At 39.0% G+C, this 15,464-nt stretch overlaps 2 protein-coding genes across 2 annotated transcripts in view; one reads left to right on the forward strand and one right to left on the reverse strand.

Moving 5' to 3' along the window:
* The first annotated feature begins 8,276 nt into the window (after positions 1-8,276).
* Positions 8,277-10,456, forward strand: LOC307035460 (transcription factor JunD-like). The gene has a single exon (XM_079674769.1). The coding sequence runs from the start codon at positions 8,587-8,589 to the stop codon at positions 9,394-9,396; it is 810 nt and encodes a 269-aa protein (XP_079530895.1). The 5' UTR covers positions 8,277-8,586; the 3' UTR covers positions 9,397-10,456.
* Positions 10,457-11,798: 1,342 nt separating this feature from the next.
* rab3ab (RAB3A, member RAS oncogene family, b) overlaps positions 11,799-15,464 on the reverse strand; it is a 20,753-nt gene continuing 17,087 nt past the window's right edge. Inside the window, exon 5 of the mRNA XM_079689653.1 lies at positions 11,799-14,923. Within this exon, the coding sequence (XP_079545779.1) occupies positions 14,733-14,923 (191 nt within the window). The 3' untranslated portion in view covers positions 11,799-14,732. The remainder of the gene's footprint in view (positions 14,924-15,464) is intronic.

Consider the following 15,464-nt stretch of genomic DNA (forward strand, 5'->3'; position numbering starts at 1 on the left):
GTGAAAGGTGACGGGAGCTAACAGAACAGACAACTGGAAGAACAAAACTGCACTAAAGAAAAAGACAACAGGGCAGGGTAACAACCTTACAATATGTAATTCAATTCAGAAATAAGGCTTTGCCAAGGCAGCTATTGACAAAGGCTCTTTTTGGCACTGAAATCGAACAGTGGGTTACATTGAGTTCACGTGGGGGTAATGCAAGGATATTTTCTCCTAAAAAGCAGGCAAAATGGCATTCGAAAGTGAGAAAGATTACTGTTTTTCCACTGCCTCTGAAGTCAGTGGAGCGTGGTTAATCATATCATCTCATTGCTAGGCTGAATTGTTGACCGTGCTAACAGGATTTGTGTGTGTGTGTGTGTGTGTGTGTGTGTGTGTGTGTGTGTGTGTGTGTGTGTGTGTGTGTGTGTGTGTGTGTGTGTGTGTGTGTGTGTGTGTGTGTGTGTGTGTGTGTGTGTGTGTGTGTGTGTGTGTGTGTGTGTGTGTGTGTGTGTGTGTGTGTGTGTGTGTGTGTGTGTGTGTGTGTGTGTGTGTGTGTGTGTGTGTGTGTCGGGGGTGTGGGGGCTAATCTCAGTTCTGGGCCATTGAGGCCTCCTCCTCTTCTTTACCACCCACACATCTCTTCTGAACACACAGACACAAACCAGTGCAGGCGCCAGCCAATCACCACCTCACTCCCTTTCTTTTCCTCTTACCTGCGTCACTCTGCATGTGTTGCCATGGTGATCACTGATGCTCCCCCCACACTTAGAGTGTCTCTACCTCTTCCAGTATAAGGATGAAGCTGACTTGTGGCTGATGATGCAGGCAGGCTGCCCACGTCATCCCTTCCCTCGGGAAGGACTATTTTTACCACTAGGCACAAAGTATTCCAAGCTGCCCAACATATTTATGGAACTGCATCTAATCCCAGTCTGCCTTGAAAAACCTCATTCCCCACACTCTGCTTCTCTTTCCCCCTATTGATTCTTCTCACAGAAATAGTGTTTTATCAAAGCCGTATTTGTATCTCTGAAATTAAGATGACAACACTTGAAGATTCACAAACAATAGTTTTAATATCTGCACTGTTTTTAATGTGATATTCACCAGAGATACTATACTCACCCTACAAGGGGAGGTCAAAGGTTGAAGCTCTTGCCCCACAGCTGGCAGAGATTCAGTTTTTTGCTCAAGGGAACTTCAGCTGAGCAGTTGGCTGTTGTGCCTGGGACAGATAGCAGTGAAGAGATTAAACATGGCATTTCCCATGGGTTTGTGACTGGTCATTTTTAAACAGAGAAATTGTATTTTCTGTCTGAGCTAGGTTGTCATTTTTAGAGGCAGAACTGCCATAGTGAGGCAAAAAAGAGCAAAGAGGACTTATCTTACCCAAGAAATGGGCTAGGAGCTAAAAGAACAACATGTAGGTGTTTGCAGTGGAGATACGTTTGTGTATGTTTTTCGTCCTTTTCAAGATGGACCAAAATTCATGGTTAACTGAAACAGTCTATGTGAAACTGAAGGTGGAGCACAATTTAAATTGGGCTGGAGCTCAGCTCCAACTCCCACAATATCATATCATGCATCCCCTTTATTTTTGTATTCTCCCAATGACAATAACATAGTGATCATGAGTAATCTTTAGCAAAAAAAGATGGTTGAGGCAAATTTGACCTGAAGTGTTCTTGACCCAAACTGATTGATGTTATCAATTGTTGTTGATAGGTTGCTGTGAATTGTGTCATAAGGATTGTGTCATAAGGCAGGTAGAGGTATTTACCACAAGGACACATCCATGCCATCTTATCAAATTGTTAGTCAAGCTTTAGTGCAATCAATCAATAAATCAATCAAGGTTTATTTGTATCGCCCAATATCAGAATTTGTTTACATTTGTCTCAGTGGACACTGCAACAGTGGTAAATTCCCTGATTTTCATCGTGCAAAATAAGGTTCCTATGCTTAGCTTTCCAGTAATAGGATCTGTTCCCAATTATCTAGACAGCCTCTTGACATGTGTCATATTTTCTTGTGGGTTGTGTTTTTGCGTGGCCTGACTCACTGCCCCCAGGCCTAGGGGCACTCTCCTCTTACTCCCCAGACCTGCCATCCTCAAATCCTCCACTAGATGCCCTCAGATTCATCCCCCTTCCACCCACACACTGCCTTTTTCAACTCAATCCTTGAAAGTGGTTGAATTTGCCATGTTCTTCCCATCATCTTTTAAGCCTATTGACAGTTACCTAAAACCTTGGAATTGTTGTTATTGTTGCCAGAATGAACATTTGCCTTTGCATTTCCTTGACTGCCCCTTGTTGTATTTGTTGTCCTATTTGGAGTGACACCCCTGCTTTGTTTGCCTGTTTAAGGATTTGATGATAAAACCTCCATTAAAATCACTGAACTGATCCCGTTTGTCCGATTTTATTGTTTTGAGTACTTATACATAATGTAACCTGAATATGTGTTGCTGCTTGCTTGTTTGATTAACTCTTACCTAAGTTGTACACGTCATGTAAAAGTAATAACAACATCAACCTCTTAACACAAAGCCAGAGCAGTGACCTTATGATAAATCAACATTTGTTCAAATTGATTCATGCTTTGATTTCCAGCTAAATTAATTCAAACAATGCTCTTCTGACAGGGCTTCCTAATAACACCACCTGGCAGCTTGCACATTCTGTTTGTATGTCTCTGAGGTTACGGTTCACATAAAACATTCTTAAGAGGACATGAGACAGTTACAAATCCTTTCCACATAATCTAATATACATGTTTCTGTTTCATGGTTTGGTTGGAAAATGGAGAGAAGCACATGACACAAACCACAACTTCAAACCAGTATGAAGCACTTAGCTTACCACTGGGGAAATTAACTGAAATTGTATCAATTCTGTGGGATTATCAGATTGTTAAAGCTGCAAAAAATAACAAGCTAGATCAATATATCTATCTAATATAACTGGCACAAAACTTCAGCCAAGAAGTAGGGTAAAGACAGAATATTTAATAAGCAAAGGAAACAGGTTTATCAAAACTGAATGAATAAATAGTCTACATAGTTCCTAACTAATTCAATATATTCATACACCTCTTCTGAAGACTGTACATATGTAGAAGTATTACAGTGTGATCATGTTCTATTTTGTTCCATGTGTAAGCAAATATTATAATTTGCTGTGTTTCTATGTTTTTTTTAACAGATTATGTAAAACCATAAAAAAAGGTGTAAGCCATTTCAGGTATTGTGTGTGTGTGTGTGTGTGTGTGTGTGTGTGTGTGTGTGTGTGTGTGAGATTCTGTGTGGGCACATGCTTATATGAACTTACACAAACATACAAACACACGCACACACTGCAGAGGTTTCTACTGTGGAACTTCCTTGAAACTGCGTCATCAGGCTCAGTGGAGCAACTTAATTTGATAAAAATCATAAGAATTTGATATCTGTGTGGGGGAGGTTACTTAGTTTACCATGTGGATTTACCATGAACATTACCCCAAAAGGTCACATCTCATCAGCTGTGAATTATAGTTGTTTTCAGTTGCTAATACTCTTAAATGATACATAAAGCTCAAGTATTTAAACTGAGACTCAAAGAGCAAAACTTCAGCTAAATTCTCCAAAACTCCAAGCACTGCTGATAAAGATTGTTTTAATTACTAAAACACGTTTTTGAAAACAGGGCTTATTTTCTCAAAACACTTACTGTAACACATTTCACAAAACCACAAACCCAAAATGCAAAACACCTCATATATCCTGCAGAATTAAGCACTGCACTCAAAACTACAGAAACACACCTTGTCCATTCAACTACACACCATTGAGCTTTGTCAAAAGCACCCTAATCTTTTATGGCATTCTGTATGTAGAGGATTCTGCGTATAAAGATTGTTCACGTCTACAAAGATATGCGGAGAAACATCAATTTACTGTTGTTATACTTGTATTTTTCTCCAAAACAAATTGGTGCAACATTTATGCATAACACTAATTACAGTTGTGTAAACAAAAATGTGAATGTGTAAAAGATAAATACTGCAAAAGGATGCATGGATTTGCTTTATTTTTGAGCACATGCATGTATTTGACTTTGACACAAAGTCAAATACCTGTCATTTATGCACTTTATCTAGGTAACCACTTTGAAAGAATGCAAGCGTGTAACCTATGACGTCCATGCTCCCTTGCCAAACCAGTTGCCAGCAAAACAAGACCACATTTTACTGTATGTGTTGGGCTTTAGCTTTCAAAGATCACATTAAGTTCACAAACAATACTACTTTCTGTCTGAACAGGATGGGTTTTGATTTCTGATGAAACCTGAAACCACATGTTGCTCATTATAGCACAGAACATTCCTGATTTATTTTACACTGACACAACAGAAGCTAAAACATGATGCATTTCTTACACCTCATCATTATCTGCCTTGACATGCAGCAGTAATCAACAGTCACTGATGACAGTTATTGCTGGAGGCATGCATTTACTACTCAGCCCTTGTTGACTCTTGTTTTAGGAATTTTGAACATTTAGCTGTCATATGACGCACTGTGTTTTTATCAGGATCACTTTCTCATGACAGGAATCACCAGGGTCGCTCTGAATGGAGAGGGGACAGTTTGTTCTGCAGGACTATGCTGCACTGTACAGGTATAATTTTATATTTCATTTAAATCCATATGTGTCAATTGTTAAAACACACATACCTACATATTTACAGTATGCAGTTTGATCACCATCTTGATATTCCACAGCTGGATCTTTTCAATAAAGATGTGCTCACTAACATGGGTATGACCACCTTTGTAAACAAAGTTTGAGACAACTTTCTTAGATCTTTCATTTGAAATTAATGTTGCAAACTCAAAAGAGTTGCTATTTTTGTTCTGTGACAACATGTTACAAGTACATGTTACAACCTTGCTAGTTAGTTATTGCTACCTTTAATTGAAATAAATGTTTTTATTGTTGGTGAATTTGATAGTAAATGGCTGTGTGTGTGTGTGTGTGTGTGTGTGTGTGTGTGTGTGTGTGTGTGTGTGTGTGTGTGTGTGTGTGTGTGTGTGTGTGTGTGTGTGTGTGTGTGTGTGTGTGTGTGTGTGTGTGTGTGTGTGTGTGTGTGTGTGTGTGTGTGTGTGTGTGTGTGTGTGTGTGTGTGTGTGTGTGTGTGTGTGTGTGTGTGTGTGTGTGTGTGTGTGTGTGTGTGTGTGTGTGTGTGTGTGTCCTGTGTTTATTACTTCCTTTTTTCTAGCCACTACTTGCCATACTTCGCTTTTTTCAGGCAAAAATATCTCTCCTCTTGGTAACCCCCGCCTCCACATCTCCATTTCCGCCACAGAGTTAAGAGATCTGACATCACAGGGTCCATCATGTGATCCACCCACACAGAGCCACACAGAGCTTGGCAGTGATGGATGGGGCCTACCTGTGACGCACAAACCTCCTGTGTGTAACCCTTTAAAAGCCAGAGCACTGTTTCGTAGTGCAGGAACTCTGTGTGTTTATTAACAGTAAAACAATATCATAGGAGAGGAAACCATACTTGCCAGATTACAAGAAAGAAATCCCCCGCAAAGTTGATTTGATTATGTTTTTTAATAATACCTGACGGAAAATCTCAAAATTATCTCTAAAATAAATGCACAGTGGTGTGTCTGTACCACACAACAGGGATGGTATAGAACAGTGTTTTAGGATTATAGGCGATTGAAATATACTAAAACTATTGAGTGAAGCGAAAATACCCTCTTAAATGTGGTGGAAGTGTATAGACTAGTGACAAACAGTGATATATAAAAAAGTCTCTTACTCTTCTAGTTACACAGGACATTAAAGAGACATTCAAACATTCATTTAAAAACAATAAAAAAAATTGAATTGCATTGATCAATCCGAAAATCAAAAGTGAAATTTTAAAAATCTTTGATGGAAAATAGAAACTTTTAAATGGAAATTGACATTATCCTGTGACTTTTTCTTAGGATTGGATTTAACTAAAAAATAACCTTGATCAGACCAAAGCACGTGTTGAAATAAGACCATGCAGTGTCAGATTCAACTTCTCCAAAGTGTCTTGGCTGGGGGCGTAAGGCAAGGCAAGACAAGACAAGGCAAGTTTATTTATATAGCACTTTTCAACACAAGGCAATTCAATGTGCTTTACAAAAACCTGAAAGACATTAAGAAAATGGCATTTAAAATCAGTCATTAAAAAGAAAAGCTAATAAAAGAAACATTAAAAGAAAAAATACATGGATAAAAGTTACAGTGCAATCTAAGATATGAATAGTTCAATTAAAAGCAGAGGCAAAAAGAAAAGTCTTCAGCCTGGATTTAAAAGTAGTAAGAGTTGCAGCGGACCTGCAGGTTTCTGGGAGTTTGTTCCAGATGTTTGGAGCATAATAACTGAACGCTGCTTTACCATGTTTAGTTCTTACTCTGGGGACAGAAAGCTGACCAGTCCCTGAAGACCTGAGAGATCTGGATGGTTCATAATTTAGCAGGAGGTCAGAAATGTATTTTGGGCCTAAACCATTCAAAGCTTTATAAACCAGAAGCAGTATTTTGAAATCTATTCTTTGACACACAGGAAGCCAGTGTAAAGACTTTAGAACAGGAGTGATGTGATCCTCTTTCTTAGTGTTAGTGAGGACTCGAGCAGCGGCGTTCTGAATTAGCTGCAGCTTTCTAATAGATTTTTTAGTGAGACCTGCAAAGACACCATTACAGTAGTCCAGTCTACTGAAGATAAAAGCATGGACACGTTTGTCCAAATCCTGCTGTGACATTAGTCTTTTAATCCTAGATATGTTGTTTAGGTGATAGTAGGCTGATTTAGTAACTGTTTTAATGTGACTGTTGAAACTCAGGTCAGCGTCCATGACTACACCTAGATTTCTGGCTTTATCTGTTGTTTTGAATATTGCAGACTGAAGCTTATCGCTAACTTTTATACGTTCTGCTTTGGCTCCAAAAACCATTACCTCATTTTTATCTTTGTTTAATTGGAGAAAGTTCTTACACATCCAGTCATTGATTTGTTCAATTGACCTACTCAGTGTTTGAATTGGAGCATAGTCTGCTGGTGAAATTGTTACGTACATTTGTGTGTTATCTGCATAGCTATGGTAACTTATGTTGTTGTTCTTCATTACCTGAGCCAGTGGTAGTATGTAGAATAGATGTTAAAGAGAAGAGGCCCCAAGATGGAGCCTTGAGCCACCCCACATGTCATATTTGTCAACTCAGATGTGTATTTACCTATAGATATTCAAACCAATTTAGAACTGTTTCCGAAAGTCCCACCCAGTTTTCCAGTCGGTCTAGTAATATGTTGTGGTCAACAGTGTCAAACGCAGCACTGAGATCTAATAATACTAACACTGAAGTTCTGCCACTGTCTGTGTTTAAGTGGATGTCATTGAAGACCTTTACAAGAGCAGTCTCAGTGCTGTGGTTTGGACGAAAGCCTGACTGGAACACATCGAAACAGTTATTTAAATGCAAGAAGTTACTCAACTGTTGAAAAACAACTTTTTCAATGATTTTATCTAGAAATGGCAGGTTTGATATCATTACTGAAGCATCTAGATTAAAGCAGATATAAGCAGCATTTCCGAGAAGACATCAACAATTATTTATCTCCTTATTCAAGCTGATATTTTCATTATCCGCATTTAAGCAATTATAATTATTTCAACAAATATAGAAAATACAAAAAATAACACATCAAATATGGTTCCCCTTGTGTGTAAGAATTGATTGAATCCTTTCATTTCTATTAAATACCACAATGGTAAAAAAAAACACAACAAAAACAATATCCCTCAGGTTGTTGTTTAAAGGAAATGTAAGCTTCGCTTCTATGGGAGAATGTGCATTTTCAAAAAAGTAAACAAACAATAGCTTAAAAAGATGGAGGATGGTCGTTCATTGTCCTCATAAAAAACAAGTTTCAGCTACAAAAGCAACAATTATGTTGGTTAATATTAATGGGACAAACTTCAATAACAGGCATGACCATAAAGGTCCAAAAGGTGCCAAATCCAATGTTACCTCCGGGTGATAGAAAATAATGGAGCCCACATAAATCTGTGATGAAGTTGTTATTTTTGAATATAGAAGAAAATTATATGAATGGGAGCACCATTCAATCAGAAAGTGTGATCCAATAACTGTCAGTGCCAAATTGCCGAAAACCAACTGGTTCTGAGGAGTTACACAGATACAATACCTACATGATTACATATAAGGGCACTGCCTCCTGTTGAAGAGTGAGACTCCACTCCTGTCTCCTCCTCTTTGCTCGGTTCGTCCCATTATTTAAATAAAATATGGAAAACGAAATTTCTGCCCAATGCGGTCGCGCGCTGATGTGACATAATGGAACTTGCCAGCATAGAAAAGCTCGAGGCTGTGCGCGCGGGCGTGCAGCATACCCAGTTTCTGCTCGAGAACAGAAGACAGGGTTTCAGTAAGCCTCATAGACACATTAATTACACAGATATTTTACACTGCTGTTTATTTCTACGAGGTTATGGGTGAGGCATAGTTTTTGAGCGAGTGAGCTTGTTTTATTAACGGAAATAATGATGAAGAAGGATATTAACTTGAGCCTGGTGGTCGAGGCAGACCTCAAACCGCATCTCCGTGACGCCGAGAGCATCCTCAGCTCCCCGGACCTGGGGCTGCTCAAGCTGGCCTCCCCGGAGCTGGAGAGGCTCATCATCCAGTCCAACGGGATGGTCACCACCATACCGACCAGCTCCCATTTCCTCTACCCGAAGACGGTGACGGAAGAGCAGGAGTTTGCAGAGGGCTTCGTGAAGGCGCTGGAGGATTTACACAAGCAGAACCAGCTGAACGGAGCCGGGCAGACCAACCTGGACCTGGGTGCTAACATCACCCCTGTCACCATCCAGCCGGATCTACCGGTGTACACCAACTTGAACAGTTACGGTAGTGGCCCACTGGAAACAACTGTCAACTACACCACGGACACGGTCCCCTTTCCGCCCCCTCCGGTGCACCATTTGGGGGCAGCCCCGCAGGAGCTGTCTCGGATCCAGCTGCTGAAGGAGGAGCCTCAGACGGTCCCGGACGTTCAGAGCTTCGGGGAGAGCCCGCCGCTGTCTCCCATCGACATTGACTCACAGGACGTCGTGAAAGCCGAGAGGAAGAGGCTCAGGAACCGGATTGCAGCCTCCAAGTGTCGGATGCGCAAACTGGAGCGGATCTCCAGGCTGGAGGACAAGGTCAAATCGCTGAAAAACCACAACGTCGACCTGGCCTCCACAGCCAGCCTGCTGAGGGACCAGGTGGCCCAGTTGAAACAGAAAGTCCTCACCCATGTCTCCAGCGGCTGCCAGCTGCTGCCACACGAGGTGCAGGTGCACTAGAGACAGACATGGTGTGGGGCTACTGACCAGCATATAAGCTTCATGGACTTTGTTAATATTGCCTTTTTCTGTAAACGTAGCGTAGCCCAGATGTGTGTCCGCAGTGGACTGAATGCCAGACCACCTTTGCCTAAATATAGGCTACTGTAAGTAGGCTTATCGGGTGTTTTAATGCTTTTGAGCATCGACGAACATGTACAAAATACTCGGTAGAACACAATTCAACATAAAGGGCGATTTTCGCTATGGCCAAAAGATTAAGCAGACCTAGATACATTTTTTTCATGAAAACATTCCCAGGATTCTCGTTGCTCCACAGTCTCCTCCATGGAGAGGACGAATCAGCTAATCGTTCGATTTGGAAATACATGATCGCTAATTGGTTTATTGGATTTAAGCCGAAATAAGAGCGTTTACATTTTTATATGTTCGGTGTATAAAATGGTGTTCTACCTCCTATGTAAACTGGTGTACAAGGCAGCATTAAACTGCCTTGTTTTCCAATGAAATTAGGCCCTGGGCTTTTCTGAGGAGAGAAAGAGGCTTTTATTGGGGCTATTCAACTTTAAAGACAGAATATAATTTATTTTCCTGTGTTTTTTTTTTACAGAATTGTTATGTCTATATACAGTCTTAAACATGGACCAAAAATATTTACAATATGTATACAGTGATATTAATATAATATGTATGACACAATTATCATTAATATATGGGGAAGAGCATGTAAGAAAAATGCACAATAGTGTGTAAAAGATAATCTGCATACAGAACTACCATTTGTTTGATTTGGGAACAATTTGCATGATGTTTACATACTCAAATGTTTCCCACAGCTGGTGTCAAATGGTTTGATTAAACACTGTTTATAATTCTTACTCTTTATAAAAACACATATTGATCCTTTTTCTTACTCTACTGTGTCCCTATTTAATTGTGTTGTTGTTTTAAATGTGATGACTGAAGAGTCATAACCTTTTGTTGCACTGACTTGCTGTAGCCTGCAGCTGTTTGGCTGTATGCCACCTGTGTTTCGAAATAAATGCTGCTCAACAATAAACATTGTTTCCTCCATTTTTGCCAATCTCTAATGTCAACATGTGTTTCTTGAAAATCAAAGTTATAAGTCTAAATGTGTGCAACAGTTAACCAGATGTTGAAGATGAACAGGTGTTCAGTTTCATAAAGGTATTGATCTGGGTTTAGAATCAGATTTTCTTTCACAATACATTGTGTTAAATAATATCATGATATGATGATATTTTGGGTTATATTGCAGTGCCAGAATACACAACATTTGGATACCTGAAGACTACAAGTCATTACAATAAAAGCTTGAACACACAATTATTCCGGAATAACACTTTTTTTATTATAAGGAGAGAACATTGAGGGAAGATTGTGGAAGTGTATTTGTTGAAACCTGAAACATCTTTAACCAGGTGTCTCCATCTGCTGGTTAATTGATAAATTGCAAAATTTGCTGTCCTAATGTTTGAAATGACATGCACATATAATGATGCTATGATGAATGGTATGGTTTTCGTTAGCATATTTGATCGAGTACTGTATATCCTGTAGTTTTCACTCTTAATAGTTGTTGGTTCACCCTGCCTTGAGTACCACTATTGCTGTAAAAATATAGATAGCATATCATTTAGATGTTAGTGTCTAATGGTCTAAATCTATATAATTTATCCTACAGAGAGTGAAATTATAGGAGAACTTAATTCCCAAAGGCAATAAAGAGCCTTAAAAACAGGCCTTCTTCACAGACAATAACTGTGTATAAGTTCAATTTTTTAAATGTTAAACTATAAAATAGGATCTGATTCTTGCACCAGTGAACAGATTTTGAGGTTTTAGCCATCGGTCATAGAGGCAGATTGGATTTAGACAACACTGGCAATAGCAGCAAAAACATCAATACCAGAAGCACAGAAACACAGAACACCCCTTCATGACTTGTTTCCCTTTTTGCATGCTTTGTCCCTCATGATAGCTTATATTTTGCTGATAGCTTGGTTATTGGTTGGAAACCCCTAATAAACAAGCCACTTTGGATCATAGTTTGCAAGAATTCACCTGGTTAGTCTATTTGATGTCAGAAGCACAATGCCCAAATGTGTTAAACTCTGATTGAGTACAGTACATCTTGTTTGAATTTTCCTTGTAAGAAACTATTCTTCTTGTCACGCTTATATTCCTACATAATTGTTCAGCATAAAAGAAAAGTGGGACATCTTAAGGCTGTAGATAAAAGAACAATCTAATCGTCAAAAACAATATTTATATTATCATAATATACAATAACACTGTATGATATCAGTTTATTTTGAGATTTTAACTTTAATTTAGGCCCTTTTACCCTCAAATGTACATCTTCAAAAACAAGAATCAACTGATTGTTAGTAACTTTTTATTGTTTTACCACAAAGTACAGATAAAAACATCCACAGCATATTCTCTCTGGCCCAAACTGAGGAGGATGTAAAGAGGCAGTGACACGAGACCAAATAAAGTACATGTTCCTGCGTGCGAGTAGAAGATCTAAAGTCTGCAAATTCTAACAAGCTTGATGGCATTTCATTTTTTTGTGTAGATGCTGTATTGTGTATTGCTTTTGTAACAGAGTGACACATTCATTAACAATGAAGGCCTAATGAATGCAGATACAGAACAACATGGCTCTTTTGTGTGGTTTTAGGTTTTTTACTGTCTTTTTTCCTCTTTTATTTCTTTGTTGCAAGCCTGAGTCGGTACAACACAATCCACATATATGACTCAAAGGGACAGTATTTACAGATCTGGTTTATATAGAGAGGAAGACATATTAGAAAGGAGAACAATTTAAAAGTTTCGATTTTACCCGAAAAGAAACAGTCACATCCAGTAAGAAGTAAAACATACGCAGGATAAAATTATTCTCCCAGGTTTGTCGTGATGTTCACTCCCTTTTTATAATAGTAAATACATTAAAGGGCCACTTTACCAGGGACCTCATTTTCTAAACCTTTCAGTCAGTGTCTTGACTGTGATTTCAGGTTTGTATGCCACAATTACTGTAATACATAACTAATGCAACAATTACTCTGAAAAATAAATGCTTTTCTGAATTAGACTTTGACTTCCATCACGTTTTTACAATGTTTTGCCCTCTCTTCTCCTTGATATCTGTTATTACTGAAAACTAAAGCAATTCAACATTTCTGATAGCATTTCCCAACAGCATAACGGTGACAGAATTATTTCTAAATGTCCAGCGTTCACTTCAGTCCTCCAAGCAGCAGCTGTTTTAATACCGTTTTAAACTTGGTCACACTGCTCATCCTGGTGTCCTAAAAGCAATCTTTGGTGAAGTGAAAAGTAGGAGCGCCTGGCAAACCAGTTCTAACTGTTGACATTTTATTTAAACAAGTGTTGGTGTAGGGGGGAACTCCGCAACCAGAATGAGAGATGTTAAGTAGGCTTATAAAACATCTGTGAGAAGAAATGTGGCCGTTACACATGGGTTGGAATCAAGAATATATACAAAATATTTAAATCCTGCATTGACTCCAGACATGTTAGAAAACAGTGAACATTTCAGCCTCCAGCTATTTGATTCTTGTTTAACAGTTCTCTTTGTTCTTCACCTGAAGATTGAGCGTTGGCGATAACAAACAGAAAAACAGAAGCTTTAATACTGATTTTGAAGGAGCTGCTTACTGTTTGGCTGTTTGTCAGGAAACACGAAGTCGCTGATCTCTGTCTGTACTGTGTGTCACATGTAATTCTAGTCTCCCCTGATGTTTTCTTCCACTCCCTTGAAACTATCAGATAAATACACAGGCAAAACACCATACGTATAACAGACAGATTTTTTGCATCCTCCAAACCCATTCCATCAAATTCTAGAGAATGAGGAAATGTTTAAGATTATGGAAAGATGGTAAAAATATAAGTTTTCACATAATTTCATTTGAAATGCTTTGCATCAACTGCTGCATTTTCTTTGCCTAATACCCTGATGTCAATAAGTGGCATGGTTAGCCAGCCCAACTGTGCTACGCAAAATGTTTTCCTTACAGTTGAACATTTTCTGTAATTTTAAGGCAGTTGTGACAAAATGCCTCAACATTTTCTTTCTTATAATATTAGAGCCATTTTAAAATTATTCACTTTTAACAATACACCGAGTGGATTTGGAGGATGATAAACATAGTTGTAAGTTTCCAATTTATATTCAGACTTAAAGGGTCATTTCCCGGTGTTTCTCTTAGGGGGAAGTTTGAATTTCTGACTTCTCCGAAAGGCAGCATGAGACAAAAGGGACATGAAAATGAAACGACTCACGGAGGAGCTGCCGAGGGTGCACACCATTCCACACATCATCCAAACAAACCAAACAACACAGACCTCCTATATTTGATACTATCCTCATAGAATTTCATACCTTTTTTAATTCATTTCAAGAAATGCATACCTGTAGATATTATATATATTGCACAACATTTATATGTACATTTGAAATAAATATAATTAAATAAAACGTGTCTCTTAATTCTTTTGCAATTTTTTTACGTATCTCTACGTATCTCTAACTTGTTTATATTTTCCCCACCCAGTCCCGAAAGAATAAATGGGGCACCAGAATACAAAAACATAAAAAAAGGCCAAATGAAAAGGCTCAGATGGATAATGAAAACAAAACAATTGCTCATACCTGCAAAAGCTATGTTTAGATACCAGCTGAATCGACGAATAGCACACAGATCCATGTATGTTGATTCACTTTGCATCCAGAATCATGACAGAAATGTAACACATCAGAGTGGAGCAGATTTCAGCTGGATCACCCCTCCCACATTAATCCACTGACATATTTTCAAGACATTTGACTGACATGAAACAAAGAACTGTAAACATCGGAAGGATTTAAATGGCACTCTGAGGACGGTCGCCGTCAAATCCTTCTTTTTAAACCACGTTGAGGAACAGGGAGACAAAGGAAGATGGGTCGGGAACCTTCAAGAACCAGGTTTATAAAGAGTATGAAACACTCGATTGAACTTGTTTTGGCGTCAGACTGCACTGATCAAAAACCTACCCTTAAGATCTTTTATGAATAGGAACCATACGGAAACATGCAGCGAGTACTGGTCGACTAGCATCATTTCAGAAACCTTTAAACCTGGTTCTTGTGTCCTTCAGCCAATGATCCTTACTAGGTTACAGAAATAAGCAGGAAGTGAGTAAAACAGGTGATGTAGTATTTGACCCGAGGCCCCGGGGTCCTGCTGAGGGAGGACAAGTAGGAGGAGGCAGGAAAAGGGTTTTTGGGGGAGTAGCCAGCTTTAACATGCACAGTCCTGGTGAGGAGGAGCGGGCTGCTCTGTCAGCTGGGGCCCCTGTTTGGCCCCTGTGACAGCGGGATCTCCGGCATCGAGGCTCTCGGACATCTTTTCACAGATGATGTCCACCAGCCGCTCAAAGGTCTGCTTCACATTAATGTTGTCCTTGGCGCTGGCCTCAAAGAACTGAAAACCTGGAAGGCGGAGCAGAGAGAGGGTCAGGGAGGTTGAAGGCAAGACAATACATCACAACATAATGTTTCTTCATTCACTGTTTTTGGGCTATTTTGCTTCTTCTTTCAGAATGGTGGAGAGAAAACATCCAAAATACATAATCAGGTGTTTATTATACTAACTTTGTTAATTTGTGCAAATATATTTATCCTGAATTCAATCAAAGCTAGCATCATATAATGCCTCATTTGCAAATGTTTCAGAACATGTTCTAACCATTAATAGATTAAATATTTGTCTTCATGTAAGTAATCAACTGGGGAAATTGTTTGGTGATATAAATTAGTAAGATTTGCTTCTTCATCTGTAGTGTCTTTTGTTCCTTGTAGGAAATACAATACATATCTTTCAAGATGGTTTGTTTCAAAACCCTTCATTGGCACTCACTGACTGACTACACTTGACGTGGTCATCTGTGGATATTCATAGTTTAAATGTAGTAATGGGTTCAGCTGGTGAAATCTTAACCATGAATTGTTGTTTTAGAAAACAGTGAAATAT

The sequence above is a fragment of the Notothenia rossii genome, assembly GCF_949606895.1.
Source record: "Notothenia rossii genome assembly, chromosome: 1".
Classification (NCBI taxonomy): domain Eukaryota; kingdom Metazoa; phylum Chordata; class Actinopteri; order Perciformes; family Nototheniidae; genus Notothenia; species Notothenia rossii.